Here is a 26,881-nt window from a genome sequence, read left to right on the forward strand (position 1 = left end):
TAGCATATTCAAAAGCACAGACATTACTTTGCTGACTAATGTCCATCTAGTCAAGGCTATGGTTTTTCCAGTAGTCGTGTATGGATGTGAGAGTTGGACTGTGAAGAAGGCTGAGCACCAAAGAATTGATGCTTTTGAACTGTGGTGTTGGAGAAGACTCTTGAGAGTCCCTTGGACTGCAAGGAGATCCAACCAGTCCATTCTGAAGGAGATCAGCCTGGGATTTCTTTGGAAGGAATGATGCTAAAGCTGAAACTCCAGTACTTTCGCCACCTCATGTGAAGAGTTGACTCACTGTAAAAGACTTTGATGTTGGGAGGGATTGGGGGCAGGAGGAGAAGGGGATGACAGAGGATGAGATGGCTGGATGGCATCACTGACTCGATGGACGTGAATCTGAGTGAACTCCGGGAGTTTGTGATGGACAGGGAGGCCTGGCGTGCTGTGATTCATGGGGTTGCAAAGAGTTGGACATGACTGAGCAACTGAACTGAATTGATGTTCCTAAGGATGCTTTATGTTTTGTGTCTGTTGCCAGGAAGTTCAAATTTAAATTTAGTCTTCAATTGATACTGTGATTCTTAACATAAAATTTTCTGAAACAATTGTCTTCTGTTTTCACTCTATGATCCTTGTTCTTTTATCTTGCTTTTAATGGTCTGATTGCCTATGTACTGTAACTGAACTCAAGTTCTTTCTGGAAATCAGTGGAGGTAAAAATGATGAATAAAAATTTAATGTCTTTGAAGTACGGTGAGGTTTTACCAAATACCTCTGTAGGTATCGTGTGATTTGATCCTCTCACCAGCCTGGAATCTAGTCAAGGCAGGTATTTTTATTTCCCATTTACACGTGGGGAGAATAAAGCTCAAATATATTTAATTGAGTTACCCTATAGAGCAGAGCCAGGGCCCCGGGGTAGATTGTCAACCTTCCAGCCCTTTTTATGGCAGGTCTCCCACTGGCCGCCAGGCTCCCACTGACCACCAGGCACCCACCCTTTGGGATTTGCTCTAAGGAACAGAAATCCAATAGGATACGGACTTTAATAATCAAACGAACATGTCAAGTTAGTACCACAGAGACACTGTGCCTTGGTCACTTGGAATTAATGCAAATCAGCAAGTAATAAGTCCTATAATAAATCAATGCACAGAAGGGTGGAAGAATGAAAGGGAAGGATAGGAATAACTCATTGCTTTTTTATTACTTTTTCCTTTCTGAAGGCATTCAGTGGAGGCCTGTGAGAAGGTAAACAGGTAAAGCTTAACCTACAGCTGTATTCCATAGTACAGAGTGCATCCAGCAATTTCAGTCAATCCATCACTTGCTGACCAAAAGCAGCAGGTCAGAGCATTTCTCACTCCAGCTCCCTTAGAGGAATCAAAAAACCTCATTTTTGATGGCAGCAGAAAATCAGTGAACCCTGCAGGTGCCCCTCCTCATCGTTAAGGTAATAGCATGAAGACAAATTTGATAGCCCTGTGGTTGGCACAAACAGAAACGACAGAGGATGCTTTGGTGGTTTTGTCTGAATTGTTAGAATTCACGGGGAGGTTAACAAAGGATGCCATCGTTGGAACACAAGCAAGTGAAGTTCTCTGTCAACACACATGAAAAATCGGCCTTCCTGAACACTGCTGCCTTTGTGTTGAATTTTGTGACAAGTTCTAACAGCTTCATGCCTTTTCTAATTTCTCTGTTTGCTTTCAGAACTGGCATTTATAAAAATTAATCTAGATCAGAGAGGGTGATGAAGAGTACTTTTGAGGGACAAACATTTTAACCTTAAGCTTTGGCCAGGATTGGAGTAGAGAAGGCAAGCAAGAAACTTGTTATAAAGGAGAAAGCAAGCAAGCAAAGATCCCTATTGCTATTCATTTGTAGTATATCCACTTAGCCAGACCTTTACACCATGGGCTGTGTGCTTCCTCAGTCACTTCAGTTGTGTCCAACTCTTTGTGACCCCATGGATCATAGCCTGCCAGGCTCCTCTGTCCATGAGATTTCCCAGGCAAGAATACTGGAGTGGGGTGTCATGCCCTCCTCCAAAGGATCTTTCCAACCCAGGGATCGCACCGCATCTCTGTGTTTCCTCTATAGTAGGCGGATTGTTTATTGCTGAGCCACCAGAGAAACCAAGATGAAGGGCACAGCCTACCTTTTCAAATTTTCTAAAAATTAAGAAAGAAAAGTGAGGAAAACAGACAATTGGAGAAATATAGTTTGTGCTATTTTGATTTTGCATTTGTGCTGTGTTAGCAAATATAGTTACACCCAATGATTAGACAAGAGCCCTCTGAATTGCCCTTCATGATTTCTGATCTTTCCCTGAAGCTCTGGTCAGACACAAGTCCCTTGGATCATTTTTTCCCCTCATCAGGTGTTACCAACATATTATGGAAAAGAGTCTTGTTAGATCTTGACTCTGGGCACCAGCATTCTCTGCTGAGGACTTCCAGGGACACAGTTTTCCTATACTCTGTTGCTTCCCAGGTTCTCTCTTCTTAATTCTTACAACCTCTGAGGCCTGGTTGTCACACTGGTCTTTCTCCAGATCTGTCCAATATGGCGGCCTTGAGCCAAAGGTGGCTATTTAAATTAAAATGAAATAAAGTTCAGTTCAGTTCAGTCGCTCAGTCATGTCTGACTCTGCGACCCCATGAACTGCAGCACGCCAGGCCTTCCTGTCCATCATCAACTCCCGAAGTCCACTGAAACGCATTTCCATTGAGTCAGTGATGCCATCCAACCATCTCATCCTCTGTTGTCCCCTCCTCCTCCTGCCCTCAGTCTTTCCCAGCATCAGGGTCTTTTCAAATGAGTCAGCTCTTTGCGTGAGGTGGCCAAAGTATTGGAGTTTCAGCTTCCACATCAGTCCTTCCAATGAAAACCCAGGACTGATCTCCTTTAGGATGGACTGGTTGGATCTCCTTACAATTCAAGGGATTCTCAAGAGTATTCTCCAACACCACAGTTCAAAAGCATCAATTCTTCAGCACTCAGCTATGTTATAGTCCAACTCTCACATCTATACATGACCACTGGAAAAACCATAGCCTTGACTAGATGGACCTTTGTTGACAAAGTGATGTCTCTGCTTTTTAATATGCTGTCTAGGTTGGTCAATAACTTTCCTTCCAAGGAGTAAGCATAATAAAGTTAGAACTTACTTAATAAAATAAAAATTCAGTTCCTCACAAGCACCAGCCATGTTTAAAGTATTAAGTAAGTACATGTGGCCAGTAGCCACCACAGTAGAGAACACAGATTATAGAATATTTTCTTCATCAGAGAAAGTTCTATTGGACAATTAGAGCTTTTTCTTGGTATCCTAGTAGCTTGCCCCCTTTCCATATGTCTGGTCATATATATATGGCCAACAGGCTACTCTCAGCCCTTCAGTCCTCCCTGGAAGTATACCAGACTCTTCATTCCTCAGAACCTGGAGGCCAAACCGATTATTACCTCTGGTGATTGTTGGTGTTCAGTCACTCAGTCATGTCCTACTCTTTGTGACCCCATGAACTGCAGCATGCCAGGCTTCGCTGTCCTTCACTATCTCCTGGAGTTTGCTCAAACTAGTATCCATTGAGTTGGTGACGCCACCCAACCATCTCATCCTCTGTTGCCCCCTTCTCCTGCCCTCAATTTTTCTAACATCATGGTCTTTTCCAGTCAGTTGGCTCTTTGCATCAAGTGGCCGAAGTATTGGAGCTTCAGCTTCAGCCTCAGTCATTTCAGTGAATATTCAGGATCGATTTCCTTTAGGATTGACTGGTTTGACCACCTTGCTGTCCAAGAAATTCTCAAGAGTCTTCTCCAGAACCACAATTTGAAAGCATTAATTATTCAGTGCTCAGCCTTCTTTACAGTCCAACTCTCACATCCATATATGACTACTGGAAAACCATAGTTTTGACTATATGGACTTTTGTTGGCAAAGTGAATGTTTCTGCTTGTTAATATGCTGTCTAGGTTTGTCATAGTTTTTCTTCCAAGGAATAAGCCGCTTTTAATTTCATGGCTGCAGTCACCATCTGTAGTGATTTCAGAGCCCAAGAAGATAAAATCTGTCACTGTTTCCACTTTTCCCTCATCTATTTGCCATGAAGTGATGGGACTGCCTGCCGTAATCTTAGTTTTTTGAATTTTGAGTTTTAAACCAGGTTTTTCCACTCTCGTCTTTTACCCTCATCAAGAGGCTCTTTAGTTCCTCTTCACTTTCTGCCTTTAGAATGGTATGATCTGCACATCTGACGTTGTTGATATTTTTTCTGTCAATCTTGATTCCAGCTTGTGAGATATCCAGCTCTGCCCCTAGAGATACCAGAAAATATTTTCCTGTTTACTTGAGTCTAAGACCCATTTCTCCATGTTCTTCTACCAGGGCCGTAGAGAATGGGGACATCCATTTCTCTCAAAGGAATCCTTACCTCCCTCCTTCAAGCCCAGAGCTCACCCCTCCCCACTGGTATTCAGTTAGGCTTACAGTTCCAACAAGTCAGTCACAAAATTATCTGACACTGGATGGAGCATTACCCATATTGTCCGTTCTTGTGGCATTTTAGTTATTAAGAGTATTCCTGTTTTAGAATCTATCAAATGCCGGTGCCTCATGTTGAAATATTCCTGCTTCTCTCTCTGCCATCTCCAGCTAACTCCTATTCATGCTTCATGTTTAAATACCGCTGTCCCCAGAAGGCCTTCTCTATCCACCCTGGCTGGATTAATATCTTAATACCAATTACTGTCTCCTTTCCTCATAGCTCCTGTATGTTCTCTTGTACTAATTGCAGATGCTCTGATTAAGTACAACTAGAGCCAAGTAGAAGGATCAGAAAGGCAGAGAGAAATCCGTGTGAGATCCTGGAAGGTGGAGACCCTCGGTGCAAATGAGATCATCTTGAGGAAAGAGCAGAGTGTCTAAGACTGGATCTTAGGGAAATCCTTCATGGGGGTAAAGAAACAACTGGAGTCCTTACATACAGTACAATACAGAAAGAGAATCAGGGTTATTTCCTAGAAGATGAGGGAGGAGAAACAGGCAAACAGGAAAAGTTGGTGCAGCCAGTCATACACAGTTTCATTTAACAGTCCTTTTAAAAACAAGTTAGAATGAATACAACATCTTCATGGTTATAAAATCAAATTTATCATGTGAAATCCCCTCTGGCCCACCCTCAATGACTAGTCAGGGTAACTACTTTTTTTTTTTTTTTTGTAGTTGTGCTTTTTTTATTGTAATGGTTTTATTTTATTTTTTAATTGGAGGATGATTTCTTTATAATGTTTTATCACTTTCTGCCATACAATAATGCGATTGGTAACTATTCAATGCTGCATCCTTCCAGTATGTTTTTTATTCATATCTACCCATATATGCACATATACATATCATATGTAGCTTAGTTTACATACAATGTTATTTCACATATAATATATATTACATACTTTGTCATATTTTGTGCATTCAAGGAAAAGTACCATATAAATATGTTAAAAGATGCTCAGATTCACTAGGAATTGGATTTGAAGCTCTAAGCAAGAAAGAAGACAGCCTTTTCATTCATCAGCTTGAAAAATATTAGAAAGATTGATGATATTTTCTGTTGGCAAAGAATCAGGGAAATGGACACTATTACTAAGATTATAAATTGTCAAGGCTGTTTTTTGTAGGCAATTTTCCAAAATATATCAAATGTATACTTTTTGAACCAGCAATTCTAATTCTACAAGGTACCCTAAATAAATTATGACAGGGGCAGAAATAAAATTTGTATAAAGTATTTATTGTAATATTGTCAATAAAATGGAGTATTTAAAATAGCCCAAATGTTCACCAATAAATTAATGGATAAATAAATTGAGGTATGCTTCTACTCTGCTATTAAAAAGAATAAGGAAGACACCAAATTACCAAGATTTGCCATTTAGTGAAAAGAAGAAAATAACAGAACAGTGCATAATATTATTCTAAAACAAAAAATGTGTGTTTTTGTGTATGTGTCAAGGCCTCAATTATGGAAAAATAGAACCATGCCTGTAGCAAGGTAAGGTATGCCAAATGGCTTTGTGGGCTTTTTATCTATACCATAGTTCAATGCAAAGATAAAATGTCAGTATATTTTAATAACCTAAAGACTTGTTGCTACTATTTTCTAAACGTATGGTCTAATGATGCTGAATTTAAAAGCAGGACCTTTTTTGGACTTTCCTGTGGGTACAGTGGTTAGGACTCTGTGCTTCCATTGTAGGGGGCATGAGTTCAATCCCTGGTCAGGAAACTAAAATCCTATATGCTGCTCTGTGTGACAAAAAAAAAAAAGATTAAAAAGTTAAAGTTAAAAAAATAAATAAATAAAAGTAGCACCTCCTCTAGATATGTTGTCTTAATATTAAGTAGTTTTCTTCACCACTTTCCTTTCACCGAGCTTTAATCAAGAGAGAAACTACAGAGACCTATTTTATTGCCTATATTTTACAGATGAGGAAACGAAATTCCAAATGAAAGGATTTGTCCAGGTCCATTTGAGTTGTTGGCAGAATATCACTCAAAGTAGTCTGATATCTATTTCTGTCTGTTTGCTCTTAGTGAAGAACGCTAAACTTCACTCAAACTTACTTCTAATTTTCCAATGTTATTTCACACAGTGTTATCTTATAATTTGGGCTTTCTTTACTACTCTGACCCCCGCAAAGTGAAAGTCACTCAGTCGTGTCCGACTCTTTGCGACTCCATGGACTATACAGTCGCTGGAATTCTCCAGGCCAGAATACTGGAGTGGGTTGCCATTTCCTTTTCATGGGATCTTTCCAACCCAGAAATCGAACCCATGTCTCTTACGTCTTCAGCATCGGCAGGCAGATCTTTATCACTGCACCACCTGGGAAGTCCAGTGTGGTGTATGTATACATACACACACACACACATACATATACATATGCATATACATATATATACAGTGTCTCACTCTTTTCAGGAGACAATACAATATGACAGATGTGTAGCTTACAAACAACAGAAGTGTATTGCTCACAGTTCTGGAGACTGGGAGTCTGAGATCAGGGAACCAGGATGGATGGGTGAAGACCCTCTCCCAGGCTGTAGACTTCTTGCTGTGTCTTCACATGGTGGGAGGGAGCTAGGAGAGGGCTAGGGAGCTCTAGATGTCTCTTGTACAAGAACCACTAATTCCATTCATAAGAGCTCCACATTCATAAACTATCACTTTCCAAAGGCCCCACTGCCTAATATCATCATGTTGGGCATTAAAATTTCAATTGGTGAATTTTGAGGGGACACGAATATTCAGACCATAGTACATCGTTTTACCTCAGTCATTTAAAAGTGAGTTCAGGCATAATAATAGTTTGCCCCTATTAGCTCAAAATATATCTCTTAAGAATAAGGGCCTTCTTCTAAATTTAACTTCATATATTACCTAATAAAATGTGTATATTAAAATATCCCCATTTGTCCTACTAACGTATTTCACTTTTTTTTAAAATTACAGATCCTTTCCAGGATTACATATTTCCTTTAATTTCCTTTCATCGAGAAGTATAATCCTACTTTTTGTGATCTATCATAATATAGACATTTTTGAAGAGTCATGCCATGTCTAGAACATCTTACAATCTGCATTTTCTCATTAATTTGATTTAGGTACATTGTTAGATTTAGGTTCACCATTTTTGGCAAGAATACTTCTTAAGAAGTGTTATGTCTACCTCTTGAGACATCAGAGGCACAGCATGTTGCTTGTCCCATTATTGGTGATGCTATAAGTTGGATCCCTTGATTAAAGTGGGTCCACTAGGGGTTTTGGATTCCCAGAGGGCACAGTGGTAAAGAATCTGCTTGCCAATGCAGGAGACACAAGAACAGAGGACAGAGGAGCCTGGCGAGCTACAGTCTATTGTGTCACAAAGAGTCAGGCATGACTGAGTGACTGTTCTAAACATAGCATTACTCTGTAAAAAAAAAAGGCTTCTTCTTTCTCACCCCTTTTGTTTTCTTCCCTCATTATCACTCTGTCTCTGTATCTTGAGTATTACTATGACTCATGAATTCATTTATTCTATTCAATGCATTATTATCTATCATCATCATTATTCTTTCTGATATTGGAAATTGCCCCAAATTTGGTCAGTGTCATTCCCTTCAAACCAGCTCCAACATCCTTTTTACAAATTTCCACCAATCTTTTAAGGCTTCCCTGTTGGCTCTAAGATGATAAAGAATGATAAAGAATCTGCAATTCAGGAGACCTGGATTCAATCCCTGGGTCGGGAAGGTCTCCTGGAGAAGTGAATGACTACCCACTCCAGTATTCTTGCCTGGAGAATCCCATGGACAGAGGAGCCTGGTGGGCTACTGTCCAAGGGATCACAATCAATCTTTTATCACTTCCTTGCTTTCTGGCAGAGCTTCTGCCTAACCGTCGACCTTGATCAACTGTGGACTTTGGTCAGTGAAGAGACACTGGTAAATACTGCCAGAAAAAAGACTGGAGATTTTCCCATCACTAACGTGGTGTGATCAGGCTACTGTGAAGTTCTGGGGAAGGGAAAGCTCCCAAAGCAATCTGTCATGAAGACCAAATTCTTCAGCAGAAGAGTGGAGGAGGGGATTGAGGATGTGTGTATATGTGGGGGGCTTTATCCTAGTGGCTTAAAGTCACATGGAGGGAGGTACATGAACAGCTACGTATTTATATAATTTTTTTTGAGCTATGTTTCCCTTGGAATTTTCTCAGTGGCCGTGTCACCACCTGCCATCTTGTCTCCCATCTTGTCCACAGCCCCTGTCTGACATTATTCTCTTGCCCGCTGTTTAATCAAACAGCAAAAACTACCAAATTATTCTTCTCTCCTTTAGAGCAGCTTGAACCTTTTTCTTTCTTGATTGATGTCTTTCATGTGCCTCAAGTTTCACTTTCCAACTAAAGAGTATCAAGAGTCTGAAACAAAGATATTTTGGCATCAAAATTAACTTGGTATATTTTATCTTATAAGAATTGGAAAGAATCCACTAAAAGATTTAGCTACAAGCTTTTATTCTTTGTAAGAACAGCTTCAGTGAAGGGGAAGGAAAAGAAGCTGGATTGCAAAGAGTGAGTAAGTTGGAGGAGAGAGAATTGAAACAGTGAAGGAATGATTCCTTTCAGATGGCTGTTCGAAAGGAGAAGGGTGGGGCAGTGGCTTAAAGAGATGGGAATGGGTTAAATTTTTAGCAGTTCAAGTAATTTGATTACGTTGAAATGCTAATGAAAAGGAGTCAATAGACAGCAAAAGAAGATATTCACTGAGGTGGTGGGGGAAGGACATATCTAGGAAACAGGAGAATTTCTGTTGCCACAGGAAGGAAGAAAGAAATGGCTACAGATGCAGGTCAATCTCTGTGTGTATGCAGAAGGCTGAGGAAGCTCCCATATGACTGATGCTCCCCCAACTCCCCTTTCCTCCTTCTCTCTATTCTCCTTCTTCATTTCTGAGAGTGAGAGTCAGATTTCTGTTAAGAATGGACATGGAAATGATGAAGTAGGTGTTTGAAGAAAGCAAATGAGTTCAGACAGGAAACATGGAAGGGTTCCTATTAGCAAAAGAAGTTTTTGAGGTTGGAGATCATGTATTTTATTATAGGGGCACCATTCTGCCCATTTCTGTGATATTTGTTCAGCAACCTGGTTGTAGTCATGGAGAAGATGGTTTTCCAGGGCTAATGTTTTGCTGGACACCTGGGATGGAAGAGTGACATCAAAGGAATAAGTGTTAGGGCCAGAGATTGGTTGAAGTATTGGATTTATAATTTGAGAAGGATACAACAGCAAGAAAAAGCTAATAATTTGGTAAAAAAAAAAAAATGTCCTTTAGAGCCTGGGATGGAATCTTTCTCACTCATTTCCTGCTTACTTTGTTGATTCAGAGTTCATATGTATATTTTAAGTACCTCATCAGAAATCTTCAGTGTGAAACTGAAAGTATTAGTTTCTCAGTCATATCTGACTCTGCAACCCCATGGAACAGTAGCCCACCAGGCTCCTCTGTCCATGGATTCTCCAGGCAAGAATACTGGAGTGGGTGGCCATTCTCTTCTCAAGGAGACCTTCTTTACTGTCTGAGCCACCAGGGAAGCTTCAGTGTTCTCAGTAAAAATCTTTTATCAAAATTTCGCGAGGCGATTTGGGTATACACATTCCAACCTCATATTTTCCTGTTTCTGTTGTTGCTGATGAATGTGTTATCCTAGAGAGAATCAGATTCTGCTGAAGTCAGTGTATTTGTGCTGTGATTAAAGTGGTTAGAAATTAGAAATCCTAGATTCTAACCTTATTTCTGGCAGCAGTGAGCTATGTGACCTTAGAGAATTATTTTAATTCTCTGGGCCTTGGTGTCTTCTTTTTAAATGAAGGTTTTGGTATAGATTCTCTAAAATTCCAGCTCTAATATGCCAGAAATTCATGGATGTGTGCAATTCTTTGACTCCATCTATGGGTTTCCAATGAAGAGACAGCAATTGTTTTTAAAAACAGTGTATGTTTATCCTACTGTATGGATATTTCCAAATGAAGATCCGTAAAACTCAAATGTCTCTTGGCAATACCATTCCATTGGTCAGGCTGCTCCCTCCAAGTTTTTAAGCTTAGTTAAAAGAGATGATAGTGATGAACATGGTTTAGGTCCATAGCAGAAAATTAAAGACTTCCATGGGCTTAGAGAAAAAAAGATATGAGCAGTTACACTTCTTAGGAATTATAATCTTTATGTAAAAGAGAAAGATTTATTGACTTTTTATCCTGAAGCTGCAATTCACTTCTAACTTATTTATTAGGTAGGAAATACGTTGAACTTTAGGGTATGAAGTATGAAGCATGAAGAAAGTCGCTCAGTTGTGTCTGACTCTTTGCAACCACATGGACTATACAGTCGGTAGAATCCTCCAGGCCAGAATACTAGAGTGGGTAGCCTTTCCCTTCTTCAAGGGATCTTCTCAACCCTGAGATTGAACCCAGGTCTCCTGCATTGCAGGCAGATTCTTTACCAGCTGAACCACAAGGGCAGCCCATTTTTTTGGGGGGGCGGGTATGGGAGAGCTTAATTCTAAACCTTCAATTCAGTATAGGGGTTTCAAGGTTCGTGTCTTCGTTAGTCACAAAAATTTAACTCCATTCAGATTTCTGAATTCTTGAATCATTGATATCATAATGTAAATGAAAATTATAATCAATGAAGCAAGAAAAAAGAGCAGTGTGAACTTTGGCTGGCAGACTAGTCTCTTCTGTTCTGTTGTTCAGTCTCTTATGAATGTTCACTGGTAGATGAAAATTGCGGGGATGATATAAAATGATGCATCTGTTTTGAAATAACATATCTAATCTGCTCCAGAAGATGTTCACAGTGTTTGACAGCAAACTTTAATACATATTCATAACCAACGCACTTTGTAACCAAGGGAAATTGAGGCAAGTGCAATGGAATGAAGCGTGAGGAAGCAGCATGCTAATTTTAAATTTAATTAGAGAGATGGGGAGAAAGATGCATTGAGATAGTATATCCTCATTCAGCTGTACTGAACCTTACCCAAAACTCATGCCACAGATTTGACAGAAAAAAATAATAATTTTGGTGAAGTGATTGATAAAACTAGCAGTTCTGGGGAAAACAAGATTCTGAGTTCCTACTACAAACTATTTTTTAAAATTTATTTTAAATTGGATAATTGCTTTACAATAGTGTGTTGGCATCTGCCATGCAAAAACATGAATCAGCCATAAATATACTATTTTTTTTTAATGTAGAGAAAAAGAAGCACTGCAGAATTCTAATCATCTTAAGAAAAACTATTTTTTTTTTCCAGAGGAAAGAAAGATTTCTGGTCCGTGAAAGATTTCAGTTCATGGAATGTCTTTGACATGTTTAAATTCTAAATTCAGTTTGAAATTAGGAAAAGCATTAATTACTGTGATTCTTGTGATGTTTTTACTTATGGTACCCTACAACCACATGTCATTCAGTGTGATCAGTATGTTTGGGATCCTCACTGCAATATACGGATTTGAAGAGCAGAGATCTCTGCTGTCTTATTCAGAGCTGGTTTGGCATGGATCAGACATTTTACAAATTCTTGTTCAATGAGTGAATAAATAAATCTACCTCATGCTACCTTGTATGGGCTACATGTTCAATATATATTAATAAATAGGTCAATGGGTAGGAGGATGGAAATATTTCTCTAAGTGACTTAAAACTCACCATTTGACATTAATTTTCAGAATCTGAAGGAAAATGCTTAACAATGGGTAAAGGCAATGAGTGTGACATATTAACTCACTATCAGTTTTGAAAAATACTCCAGATTTCTGACCAGATTGGATTGTGCTCTCTCCATAGTTTTAAAATTGTGCTCTCTCCATAGTTTTAAAGCAGAACTTGTATTCTTGTCTTAGGCAAGTCCCTGTTTACAGAATAGGAAAAAAGAAGAAAAATTATCTTTCTTTTACTCATTATAAAATATTGCTATAGGGAAAAGTTAAGGAAAAAACAAACATAAATAGCATTTCTAAGAGTTACTGGTTTTTCAAAGAATTAAGTGTCTGGTTTGGGAATGTTTCGCTCTGTGTTGCCAGCAAGTAGGTCAATGCTCAGGCTTACTAGAACTATTTTTTTAGAAACCAATCAGTGACTCTTAAAAAAGAATAAGAATACCCCAGCTTGGTGAGGGTCTTGCATGTAAGCAATATCATACTTTGTTAATGAACATGTAAATTTGTTTGGTCTTTTGTAGGACGATTTGGCAAAATATACCAAAAGCTTTAAGAATGTGCAAAGTCTTTGATGCAGCACTTCTAAGGAATTTCCCTCAGGAAATAATTTGATAACTAAGCAAAGATGTATGTGCAGGAATGCTTGTTGCAGGGTTGTTTATTTGGAATGGAAAAGCACTGGAACAATTCAAGTTTTTAATAATGCGGAGTATAATTGTATTTCTTCTCCACAGAAGGTTGTGCGGCCATTAAAATGATGTTAAAGACAAATATATATTACACAAGGCATAGCTAGACGGTATGATATAAAATGGAAAAAGCACACAAGGTATACATTAATAAATCATGATACCATTTCGTAAATAATGCATAAGTATTTCTGTTTCTGCCTAGGAAAAAAGCCTGGTAGGCTGATGGCATTATGGAGGATTTTAAATTTTGACTTGTCTATATTTTGTCTTTTCTATAGTAAACATGAATTATTTCATGCAAAAAGTAAATAATTTTAAAAATGTGTTGGCATACTCATATGTTCTAATTGAAAGTACACGATCTCTTCTTGATGGAAAGAAAGGGCTGTCAATTATTTTAAAAAGCTGTATTTTCAGAAGTTTGAATTTAGGTTTAGTGCTCAATTTTTATATAAGTTACAGTGAAATCCAAATCTTGACAAAGCTGAAAAGCTGAAGAGAATTTTATAGAGTTCATGCTTTTTTTTTTTAAAGCTCACAAGGACTGACTGTAGCTGCAGAAGATGCTTTCCAGGCAAAAGAAAATGATTTTTAGAATATTCTCTGAAAGGGATTCAGGAAGACAAGAAGACTTTTAAAGGTCTAAAGATGTGCTTGCTGAGATAATCAACCAGACATTCTGAGTATATTAGCTTCCTTGCAGGAACAGTTGGAGGTCTTCACTGGTTATTTTCTTATTCATAGACATGTTCGTTACATAGACATAGCAAAATAAATTTGTTGACATTATCTTAGCAAGGGCTGAATAAGAATATGTTTTTAAATAGATCGTTCACCCTTTGCTTTTATTAGAAGAGGAGTTCTAATAGATGCAGGGGTACTAATTTTTACTCAAAAAGATCGACAGGAGTGAAACTAATAGGAGTGAAAGGGTGTACTTTAAAACACTATGTGGTAGTTTTTATTTGGAAGTCCTACATTCAAGTTAGAACAAACTGTCTATGGGAAGACAGTTTTGTTAAAGCCATACTAATTACATTTTTAATTGAAGAGACAGAATTATTTTGTACTCTGTTTTACCATGAAATCTAATTTCCTCAATTCTCAATATTTTGCTAGCTATACTAACTATATGCTTGTGAATTTAACTTGATGTGGATGTCTTCAACAATAATAAATATTGCTTGAATAAAACCGTTTAAGGTGAAAAGTGTTCACTGCTGAGTCATGTCCAATTCTTTGTGATTGCATGGACTATAACTCACCAGGCTCCTCTGTTCATGGGATTCTCCGGAAGAGAATATTGGAGTGGGTTGCCATTTCCTTCTCCAGTTTAAAGATGGCCTTATATACATATTATTTTACCGCAGCCTTATAAAACCCTGGAAAGAGTATGACTAACCTATGGTCACACAAATATTATGTTGTAAATTCAGGCATAAAACTCAGATGCTAACTAAATTAGGACTAATTTATACTTAAATTAGTGCCAAGCCATGCTAAGTTGCTTCAGTTGTGTCTGACTCTTTGTGACCCTATGGACTGTGGCCCATCAGGCTCCTCTGTCCATGGGATTCTCCAGGCAAGAATACTGGAGAGGGTTGCGGTGCCCTCCTCCAGGGGATCTTCCCCATCCAGGAATTGAACTCATGCCTCCTGTGGCTCCTGCATAGTAGGCGGGTTCTTTACTGCTGAGCTACCAGTGAAGCCCAATTTAAATACATATCTATATGTATATAAATGTTACTATATATAAATATAAATGTAAATTTATGCATACCTATATATAAACATATAAACATATATCCAAAGATGACTCAAAGATAAATTATTTTGCCACTTAGCACTGAACCTAATACAGATTGAGAGTTTGTAACAACTAAATCATGGTATGTGCAAACTCATTTTTAAAATAAAGGATTTTCTTCCTTCTTTCCATGAAATTATCTATTGCCAAGAAGATAGGAACTGCAGGCTCACCTGAAATTCATAGAGTGGCACGATAAATAGCTCAAGACAAGATAGGAGCTGCAATTATGGTGATGAAAAGTCAGTGTTATATATGTGAAATAGTCTTGGTTGCTGAGAAGAGGTAAACTTTACTTTCGCTGGACTCACCTAGGACAGTTTTATATTTGTGCCTCTGAGGAAGAGCAGCTGAAACAATGTGCCTTTGCTGTTTCATATTAAGGCGAAAACTAGCATCTGCTCCTACGACCACGCTGGTCATAGAAACAGAGAGCTTCAGGTAACCGGGTGGGTGGACATATTCTTCAGACTCACTGAGATCATTTTTAAGACCAACTAGCTAGTGCCTTACACACACACATATACATAGTCAACAAATGAATTTAGCTAAATTCTCAGGGAATAGTCATTGCTGGCATGATGATTCAATTTATAGCTCTTTTTCTTTTTTAAGATTTTTGATGTGGACTATTTTTAAAGTCTTTATTGAATTTGTCGCAATATTGCTTCTGTTTTATGTTTTGATTTTTTTTGGCTGCAAGGCATCTGGGATCTTAGCTCCCAGGTCAGGGATCAAACCCACACCGCCTGCATTAAAAGGTGAAAACTTAATGACTAGACCACCAAAAAGTCCCAATTTATAGTTCTTTTATTCTTTAAACTCTTTAGCAGTCAACTGATAATAAATAAGGGCTCCCTTTGTGCTTAGTAAAGAATCTGCCTGTAATGCAGGAGACCGGGGTTCGATCCCTGAGTTGGGAAGATCCCCTAGAGAAAAGAATAGGGAATACCAGACCACCTGACCTGCCTCTTGAGAAATCTGTGTGCAGGTCAGGAAGCAACAGTTAGAACTGGACAGGGAACAACAGACTGGTTCCAAATAGGAAAAGGAGTACGTCAAGGCTGTATATTGTCACCCTGCCTATTTAACTTATATGCAGAGAACATCATGAGAAACGCTGGGCTGGAAGAAGCACAAGCTGGAATCAAGATTGCCGGGAGAAATATCAATAACCTCAGATATGCAGATGACACCACCCTTATGGCAGAAAGTGAAGAGGAGCTAAAAAGCCTCTTGATGAAAGTGAAAGAGGAGAGTGAAAAAGGTGGCTTAAAGCTCAACGTTCAGAAAACGAAGATCATGCCATCTGGTCCTATCACTTCATGGCAAATAGGTGGGGAAACAGTGGAAACCGTGTCAGACTTTATTCTTTTGGGCTCCAAAATCAGTGCAGATGATTTTGACGTTTACTCCTTGGAAGAAAAGTTATGACCAACCTACATAGCATATTCAAAAGCAGAGACATTACTTTGCTGACTAAGGTCCGTCTAGTCAAGGCTATGGTTTTTCCAGTAGTCATGTATGGATGTGAGAGTTGGACTGTGAAGAAGGCTGAGCACTGAAGAACTGATGCTTTTCAATTGTGGTGTTGGAGAAGACTCTTGAAAGTCCCTTGGACTGCAAGGAGATCCAACCAATCCATTCTGAAGGAGATCAGCCCTGGGATTTCTTTGGAAGGAATGATGCTAAAGCTGAAACTCCAATATTTTGGCCACCTCATGCAAAGAGTTGACTCATTGGAAAAGACTCTGATACTGGGAGGGATTGGGGGCAGGATCAGAAGGGGACGACAGAGGATGAGATGACTGGATGGCATCACCAACTCGATGGACGTGAGTCTGAGTGAACTCTGGGAGTTGGTGATGGACAGGGAGGCCTGGCGTGCTGCAATTCATGGGGTTGCAAAGAGTCTGACACGACTGAGCGACTGAACTGAACTGAACCCACTACAGTACTCTTGCCTGGGAAATCCCATGGACAGAGGAGCCTGGCAGACTATAGTCCATGGGGTCACAAAGAATCAAACACGAATAACACTTTCACTTTTTGACTTTCAATAGTAAATAAATACTAATGTACAAATAATAAGAAGAAATGTGTTGAACTCACATTAAATGGCCCCATGTGGTATCCTGCTGCTGCTGCTGCTGCTGCTGCTAAGTCGCTTTAGTCGTGTCCGACTCTGTGCGACCCCATAGACAGCAGCCCACCAGGCTGCCCCGTCTCTGGGATTCTCCAGGCAAGAACACTGGAGTGGGTTGCCATTTCCTTCTCCAATGCATGAAAGTGAAAAGTGAAAGTCCAGTCACTCAGTTGTGTCTGACTCTTTGGGAACCCATGGACTGCAGCCTACCAGGCTCCTCTGTCCGTGGGATTTTCCAGGCAAGAGTACTGGAGTGCGTTGCCATTGCCTCCTCCAGATAACAGCTCTAAGCATTAGTTATTAGCTCTACTTAGAGGTGCAAGCTGAATCTCAAGCTCCTATTATGCAACCACACAATCTCCCTACTACAACTTGTGATACAAATAATACAATTGAATGAGTGAATGAATTCTAATCCTAGAGCGTAAGTGGGGGCCACTGATAAAATGAGAATTAATTGTTCAGTGAAAGTTAATGCATTTATGATTCTGAGCTTGAATTAAAGTTCATATATTTTAATTGTACATTGAATTTATTAAAACTGGCATTGGATAGAATTAATAAACATAAATCTCACACTTATCAAGGTATAGTGCTTCTTGAACAACTTAGGATTTCTTAATAAACAGCTTCCTAAATTATAACCAAATGTATGGCAAAATCATGGTTTTAGTTTCAGACCAAAGCAAATAAAGCTAGCGAGTGAACAATCAGCGATACAATTGCACATATCTGTCAATTTCAAAAATTGGAAGTATTTCTTAAATCTTCCCCCAGAGTATATTGGCACCATCACTGTACATAAAATTATGAAGTTGATTGTATGTATTAATTTGGGGAAGAAAATTTATTTTTGTCCTTGTTTATGGTCTATTTGCAATTCCATATTCTAGAATGTAAAAAAGAAATTGCCTTGATATTTGTCAGTCAAAACAGTTTCTTGATTGTAGAAATAAAAATAAATTACAAACTCACAGGGAGAGAATATTTTGACTCAGTCTTTTGGTTATTTTTGTTAAATGGATTAATAACATTAATAAATGGATTAATAACAACATACATTTGAGGCACTGATTGATGTCATTATGTAATAGTTCAAAGGGCCAACATCTACTTAGCTTTCAGAAACAGTTTGCAGTTTGGCTCAAATGAAGTGTTTTTAGGTTGAAATTTCCTTCCTCATTGTTAATATCTGGGTCACTGAAAAATTTCCACCTATTTGAACTTTTAGATTAAAAAAATTCAACAAAGACAAGAATGACGGACTTCTGAGTAGTTCACATTTGCGTCTTCCATTTAGGTCTGTGATCCATTTTGAGCTAATGTTTGTAAAGGGAATAAGGTCGGTGTCTAGTTCACTTTTTTGCTATATGAATGTCCAGTTGCTCCAGCGCTGTTGAAGATGTTATCTTTTCCCAATTGTATTGCTTTTGGTTCTTTGTTAAAGATCAGTTGACCATGTTTGCTTCTGCTGTTGCTAAGTTGCTTCAGGCATGTCCAACTCTGTGTGATCCCATAGACAGCAGCCCACCAGGCTCCCCCGTCCCTGGGACTCTCAAGGCAAGAACACTGAAGTGGGTTGCCATTTCCTTCTCCAATGCATGAAAGTGAAAAGTGAAAGTTAAAGTGAATTCGCTCAGTCGTGTCCAACTCTTAGTGACCCCATGTTTACATGGGTCTATTTTGAGCTCTCTATTCTGTTTCATTGATCTAGTTTATATTCTTATGCCAATATCACAAATGTCTGGGTTACTGTCATTTTTTAATAAGTCTTGGAGTTGGGTAGAGTCAGTCCTCTAACTTTGTTCTTATTCTTTAGTATTGTGTTATCTCAGTATTTAGCCTCTCCATGTTGATTTGGAGTCAGTTTGTCAGTATTAATAAAAGGACTTATTGAGATTTTTATTGGAATTGCATGGAATCTATAGATTGTCTTGGGAAGAATTGAGGTCTTAGCAAAAGTGAATTTTCCTATCTATTAACATGGAATATTTCTCCAATTATTTATTCCTTGATTGTGCTGATAGGAGTTTTATAGTTTTCCTCATATAGATCTTACACATATTTTGTTAGATTTACATGCATTTCATTTTTGAGGATGCTAATGTAAAATGGTGTTGTAGTTTTAGTTTCAAATTCTTCCTGTTCATTCCTGGTGTCTAGGAAAGCAATAGACTTTTGAATGTTAATCTTGTGTCCTACAGTCTTGCTGTAATCACTTATTATGATAGTTCCAAGAGCTTTTCCATTGGTGCTTTCAGATATTTTACATAGATAATCATATCTTGTATAAACAAAGACAGTTTATCTTTCTTTCCAATCTTTATACTTTTACTTCCTTTTCTTGTCTTATTGCATTAAGTAGAGCTTCCAATATGATGTTGAAAAGCCATGGTGAGAAGACATCCTTGTCTGTACCTGATCTTAGTAGGAATGCCGCAAGGTTCTCACTGTTAAGGATGATGTTTCTGGTTAAGCTGTATGTTTGTGGTAGATACTCTCTTTCAAGGTGAGGAATTTCCTTTCTATTATTAGTTTACTGAGAATTTTTTTAAATCATAAATTGGTGTTGAATTTTGCCAAATGTTTTTTCTTCATCTATTGATGTGCCATTTAACATTCATAATCATTTTCCTGAGACTGGCATTTTGCTATATCTACTGTCATATCTACTTTACAGATGGGAAAGTTAAGCCTCAACAATGAAGTAACTTTCTAGTAGTTCCCACATATCTGGTGAAACCAGGATTAAACCTTCAATTGTTTGACCTGCTCTACAACATGCTGCCTCCCAGTGCTTACTGTCAAATCTGACCCTTTGGCTCTGAGACAGTAGGAAAACAGATTCTCTCACTGTGAAGCTCACCAAACTAAACAGCCTATCAGTATTAAACTACCATCTGGGATACAGATGGTTCTCATCATTGTCAGAGTTTGTATTTGTGAATTGGACTACTTGCTATAATTTATTTGGGTCCCCAAAGTCAAAACTCAAGTCACCTTCCTGATCATTCACAGACACGCCAGTCAGTCAGTTCAGTCACTCAGTGGTGTCTGACTCTTTGTGACTGCATGGACGGCAGCACCCCAGGCCTCCCTGTCCATCACCAACTCCCAGAGTCTACACAAACTCATGTCCATTGAGTCGGTGATGCCATACAACCATCTCATCTTCTGTCGTCCCCTTCTCATCCTGCCCTCAATCTTTCCCAGCATCAGGGTCTTTTCAAATAAGTCAGCTCTTCACATCAGGTGGCCAAAATATTGGAGTTTGAGCTTCAACATCAGTCCTTCCAATGAACATGCAGGCCTGATCTCCTTTAGGATGGACTGGTTGGATCTGCTTGCAGTCCAAGGGACTCTCAAGAGTTTTCTCCAACACCACAGTTCAAAAGCACCAATTCTTCAGTGCTCAGCTCTCTTTACAGTTCAACTCTCGCATCCATACGTGACTACTGACAGACCTTTGTTGGCAAAGTAATGTCTCTGCTTTTTAATATGCTGTCTAGGTTGGTCATAACTTTCCTTCCAAGGAGTAAGCATCTTTTAATTTCATGGCTGCAGTTATCATCTGCAGTGATTTTGGAGCCCCCCACAATAAAGTCACTATTTCCACTGTTTCCCATCTATTTGTCATGAAGTGATGGGACCAGATGCCATGATCTTCGTTTTCTGAATGTTGAACTTAAAGCCAACTTTTTCACTCTCCTCTTTCACTTTCATCAAGAGGCTCTTTAGTTCTTCTTCACTTTCTTCCATAAGGGTAGTGTCATCTGTATATCTGAGGTTATTGATATTTCTCCCGGCAATCTTGATTCCAGCTTGTGTTTCTTCCAGCCCAGCATTTCTCATGATGTATTCTGCATATAAGTTAAATAAGCAGGGTGACAATATACAGCCTTGGTGTCCTCCTTTTCCTGTTTGGAACCAGTCTGGTTTTTCATGTCCAGTTCTACCTGTTGCTTCTTGCCCTGCATACAGATTTCTCAGGAGGCAGGCCAGCTGGTCTGGTATTCTCATCTCTTTCAGAATTTTCCAGTTTGTTGTGATCCACACAGTCAAAGGCTTTGGCATAGTCAATAAAACAGAAGTAGATGTTTTTCTGGAACTCTCTCGCTTTTTCAGTGGTCCAGCGGACGTTGGCAATTTGATCTCTGGTTCCTCTGCCTTTTCTAAAAGCAGCTTGAACATCTGGAAGTTCATAGCTCATGTATTGGTGAAGCCTGGCTTGGAGAATTTTGAGCATTACTTTACTAGTGTGTGTGATGAGTGCAATTGTGCAGTAGTTTGGGCATTCTTTGGCATTGCCTTTCCTTTGGATTGGAATGAAAACTGACCTTTTCCAGTGTGTCCACTGCTGAGTTTTCCAAATTTTCTGGCATATTAAGTGCAGCATTTTCACAGCATCATCTTTTAGGATTTGAAATAGCTCAACTGGAATTCCATCACCTCCACTAGCTTTGTTCGTAGTGATGCTTTCTAAGGCCCACTTGACTTCACATTCCAGGACATCTGACTCTACCTGAGTGATCACACCATTGTGATTATCTGGGTCGTGAAGATCTTTTTTGTATAGTTCTTCTGTGTATTCTTGCCACCTCTTCTTAATATCTTCTGCTTCTGTTAGGTCCATACTATTTCTATCCTTTATTGAGCCCATCTTTGCATGAGATGTTCCTTTGGTGTCTCTAATTTTCTTGAAGAGATCTCTGGTCTTTCCCATTCTATTGTTTTCCCCTATTTCTTTGCACTGATCACTGAGGAAGGCTTTCTTATCTTTCCTTGCTTTTCTTTGGAATTCTGCATTCACAGCCATGTACAGAATGTCAAAAAGTTGCAGTCTTCCAGTGTGTCTATTTCATGATGAGATCAAACTTGATGACACCCTGCCTTCTCTTATTTTTTAATTTATTTACTTTAATTGAAGGATAATTGCTTTACAATGTTGTGTTGGTTTCCTCCATACATCTACATGAATCAGCCATAGTTATACATATGTCTCCTCCCTCTTGAACTTCCCTCCCATCTCCAACCCCATCCCACCTGTCTCAGATGTCATAGAGAACCAGGCTGAGCTCCTTGTATTATACAGCAACTTCTTATTAGCTATTTATTTTATGTACACACTTTGCCTTCTTATTCCAGTTCTTATAAAAAGGTATTCTATTTGTGCTCCACTTAGTGTAAAGTTTTTGCATTTTGAGCTTTTTTTTTTTTTGGTGATTTTCACTTTTTAAAATGGCTCCCCAAGTGTAGTGTAAAGTTCTGTCTAAGTGCAAGAAGGCTATGCTGTGCCTTTTGGAGAAAATATAGGTGTTAGATAAGCTCCATTCAGTTATAAGTTACAGTGCTGTTGGCCATGAATTCAATATTAATGAATTAACAGTATATATTAAAATGTCTTTTTATGGAAACAGACATATAACAAAATTACGATTTTACCAGTTGATGAAAATATGGTGACCAGAGGCTCACAGAAACCTAACCGTATCTTTCCATAAAAGCCATCATTCAGTATCTGCTAATTTTGTGTTTGTAGAACATAACCATTAAAGTACATAACTATCATGAATAACCAAAATCAACTTATAAGGTTTCACTGTTTTTGTAATTGTGTGTTCATAGAGGTGACTTCTTGCTCTTGGATTAAAGTGTTCCCATGATACCATTTTACTGGCACTGCTAAACACTCCTCAGGGATTCATCTATTTTCTCTGAACTACTATATTCATTTCTATTGACACTATAACACATTACCACAAACTTAGTAGCATAAAACTCATAACTATATTATTTTACAGTTCTATAGCTCAGAATTCCACAATGGGATTTCCAGGGCTAACATCAAGCTGTGGTCAAGACGGTCTTCCTCCTGGAGACCATCTGTTTCCGCGGCTTGTCCAGCTCTTAGAGGTCACCTGCATGCCTTGGTTCACAGTCCTGTGTCACTCTGACCTCTGCACCCACCACATATCAAATCTCTGACTTTCCTGCTTCCCTCTGCCAATTACAAGGACATCTGTGACTGAGGATGTCAGCTTGCAGATCTGTCAATTATTTGCTCCGCAGCCCAAATTCCTTCAGTATAACACCATTGTAAGGCAGAAGGTATTTTTTTGCATCTTGGAAGAATTGCTGATGAGATTCACCCTTGAGGGTAGCACAAGATAGATCTCTTTCACTGATGTCTTATTTTTGTTCTTGTTTCTAGCCCCCAGAGCCCAGTCAAACTATTTGTATGTCTAGAGAAGAGTTTGTGCAGAGGATGACAGAGATTGTTGGTTGGGGCACAAAGGAAGAATATGGAGAGCTCTTTGATAAAGTGGATGTGGCCCAAGAGGGCTTCATTAATTGGGACAAGCTGACTTCGTTTCTGCTGTTAACACTTTACAAGAAAGATGAACAAGCAAAGGCAACTGTGGTTCCCCAATGGAGAGACCTTGAATTTCTCCCAGTGAAACACAAGGATACCATCCAAAGAGTAATTTTCTTAAAAAGTTCAAGTCGTTATCTGACCATCAGTAAGGAAGGTTCAGTAGGAATCTGGGGAGAGAATTTAAAGCTGCAAGAGACGCTTCCCATCACTTCAGACGCCACCAAGCTAAAGCACCTGTGGGTGACAAGTATGGTTTCTCTGGAAAATGTAAACAAGGTACAGAGGCTGTATAAATAAATTTATTGCTTGTTAAAGGGGGGAAATGATGGGACAAGACTCCTGATAAATAGCAAGTATAACACTAGCAGTGATAGAGAACTGCATTATTCTTCCATACCTTTAATCTGACCTGGAGGGAACACAAGTCAAGCTAAGTGAATTATTCCGTTACCCAAAATATTTTGTTGTGTGCTTTTAAATGACAAAACCGTTGGTGACTCAGACTCTTGGCTCTGTCCCACATGAGGTCAGTACATTACTAGCTGATAAGACCTTTATGCATCTGTAGTTTTTAACAGTCTGAAAGTATATACATTTATATGCAGAGTTGAGAGGCTGTATAAGTGCAAGGCACAGATCAGAAAATTTCAGGAAACCGCTTATCTGATTTTGACTGCTGGATTAGTCAGTTTCTTAATTTTGATGGGTAGGACCCATTCAGTCCAGATACCCTCATGTAACCATACCTATAAGGAAGATAACATACTGAAAAGAAAGTCAGTTTCTGAGGGAATAATGCAGCTTAAAGAATCCATATTCTTATTATATTACATTAAACAGATGGTAAATTTTACAATGAAAAAATTAAAGTGCACACGCAAACAGAGATAATCCCATTAAGAACCAATGTTCATCCTTAGCCATGTCCAATTCATCTCCCCTTTATACTGAAATCCAAAATTCCAATCATTTAATCTGTAAATACTTTAGTATTTCTGAAAAATGTCTCTTTAGCATAACCATAATACCATACTACATTTTATATCAATAACAATAATTCCTTAATATAATGAAATATCCAGTCATGAACATATTTCATTGTCTTATGATTTTTTAATAGTTTGTCATTTGTTTTGATAGTTTGTTTGAGTCAAGATATGAATAAGGTCCAAACGTTATGAATGGCTGATACGCCTTTTTTGATCCACACATTTTCCTCTATCTAATTTCTGTTTTGTATTTTGTTGTTGTTGCTATTGCTGTTGTTCAAGAAGCTAGGTGTTTGTCCTTTAGAGTTTCTCACAGTCTAAATTTCTCAGACTGTTTGCACGGGGCTGTTTAACATGGCCACTTGCTCTCTGTATTTTCAGTAAATTGGTCCTCAAGTGGAAAGCCTTGATCGTTGGTATATTTTAGAAGAGTTGTTCCTCAGTCACAGGGCACAGAATGCCTGGTTCTTTCTCTTCTTGGGATCTTAACAGATATTATGGATTATTCTTAGATACATCCATTTATCAGGAGTTGCAAGATGGTGATATTCTAATTTCATCATTTCCTTTTTCTTTATAAGCTGGAATACCTCTATAAAATAAAGAAACTCCCCATTATTAGCTACTGTGTAATACAAATTGTTAACAAAAGCAGAATAAATGCCCAGGTCTTTCCTTTTATTTACCAGTATTCAAAATAATTTGCTAGTTTTCTAATAAGATGAAAAATGAGTGCTATCTCATCATTGTTATCAATATCATTATAAACTCGTGGGTTTAAACAAATTTGATATGTCTCAATACAGTGAGTTATAATCCTGCCCCCTAAATTATACCATCTTTGGACAATGGAACTAATAGAAGTTAACTGGAGTCTTTTCTGATATAACCCTATCTGTCTTTCAAAGCTTCCTCATTTCCTGGTTAGACTAGATGTTCTAGGATCATCTTGTATGTTTATTAGAGCAGACCCAGGACCAGCCATTTGAATGGCTCCAAAGAGCCAGATTCTTTCAAGTGGGGAATAGTATGTTCTACTGCCAAGAATCATCAAAAAATAATCATCATGAACATTAGCTTTCTATGTGACATGCCTTGCTCTGTTAATCATCTCCAGATCACCTTGTTGTTCAGTCGCAAAGTGGTCTCCGACTCTTTGGGACCCCAGGGACTGCAGCTTGTCAGGTTTCCCTGTCCTTCACCATCTCCTGGAGTTCGTTCAAATGAATTTTCATTGATTCCATAATGCCGTCCAACCATCTCATCCTCTGTCACCCCCTTCTCTCTTGCCCTCAGTCTTTCCCAGCATCATGGTCTTTTCTAATGAGTATACTCTTGGCATCAGGTGGCCAAAGTGTCGGAGCTTCAGCTTCAGCTTCAGTCCTTCTAATGAATAATCACTTTCGAGGGGATTTATTTCCACTTTAAGAAAGAGAGACTGGGCAAGGAGAGGTTGTGATATGTACCCCATGTCACACAGGATGCAATCAATATTGCAAGATTTGTAAACCAAGGCGGCTTGATTTCGGAACCTGTGCTTCAGAATCTTTGCTGTGTCCCTAGTGGCAGTTGACATCATATCCAGTTCTTTCTTGCTTATCTTTCATCCTTATCTGATGTTAATGTTTAGCTGGTGTGGATTAAAAATGTTTCTAGTTTATCCTTTTTTTGGTATGTGTGTGTAGCATTCTGTGCGTGTGTGTGTACTAAGTTGCTTCAGTCATGTCCTACTTTTTTGCAATCCTGTGGACTTTAGCCTGCCAGGCTCCTCTGTCCCTGGGATTCTCCAGGCAAGAATACTGGTGTGAGTTGCTGTGCCCTCCTCCTGGGAATCTTCCCAACCCAGGGATTGAACCCATATCTCTTACATCTCCTGCATTGCTGGGTTCTTTACCATTAGCACCACCTGGGAAGCCCTTGTAACATTCTGCATTATCATGTAATGTTTGTGTTGGTATCGGGTAATGACTCTGTTGCACTGTTTCTGCTTTCCAGGACTGATAATTAAATCTTAGCCTTTCCTTTGTTCTTACATAGCTTTAACGTTTATATTTTTTTTCTTCCTTTTAAAACAGCTTTGTTTAGGTGTGATTATACAAAATCCACTGCATATATTAAAAGTATCCAAGTTGACAGATTTTAATATATGTATATAGCTGTGAAAAAACAATAGTATGATGAAGATAATGAATGCATTTTTTTTACCCTCATATTTTCCTCGAGTAGTTTTGTAATCCTTCATCCAGCTCCTCCTTTTCTTACTTGTCAAGTAACCACTGGTCCGCTTTCTGTCACTATAGACTAGTTTGCCTTTTCTCATCTGTTATGTAATTGCTTTATACGTGTATACACTTTTCTTTTTTGGTCTGGCTTCTTTAACATAATTAGCATAATTATTTTGAGATTCATCTATGCTGTTGGATATATGAGAAATTTATCTTTTATGGTTGTGTAATATTCCATTTTTGATATAACATATCCTCACCAATACTTGGTATGATCAAGTTTGTTTTTTTTCCTCTTAATTTTAGCCCTTTTAGTAGGTTTGCCGGAGAAGGCAATGGCACCTCACTCCAGTACTCTTGCCTGGAAAACCCCATGG

General features: G+C 38.6%; 1 protein-coding gene across 1 annotated transcript in view; it reads left to right on the forward strand.

The window, feature by feature from the left end:
• Window positions 1–26,881, forward strand: part of WDR49 (WD repeat domain 49) — a 164,725-nt gene that overhangs the window by 7,776 nt on the left and 130,068 nt on the right. Inside the window, exon 2 of the mRNA XM_069595505.1 lies at window positions 23,126–23,566. Coding sequence (XP_069451606.1) covers window positions 23,126–23,566 — 441 coding nt within the window. The remainder of the gene's footprint in view (window positions 1–23,125; window positions 23,567–26,881) is intronic.

This window comes from Ovis canadensis, chromosome 1 (genome assembly GCF_042477335.2).
Source record: "Ovis canadensis isolate MfBH-ARS-UI-01 breed Bighorn chromosome 1, ARS-UI_OviCan_v2, whole genome shotgun sequence".
In the NCBI taxonomy this organism is placed as follows: Eukaryota; Metazoa; Chordata; class Mammalia; order Artiodactyla; family Bovidae; genus Ovis; species Ovis canadensis.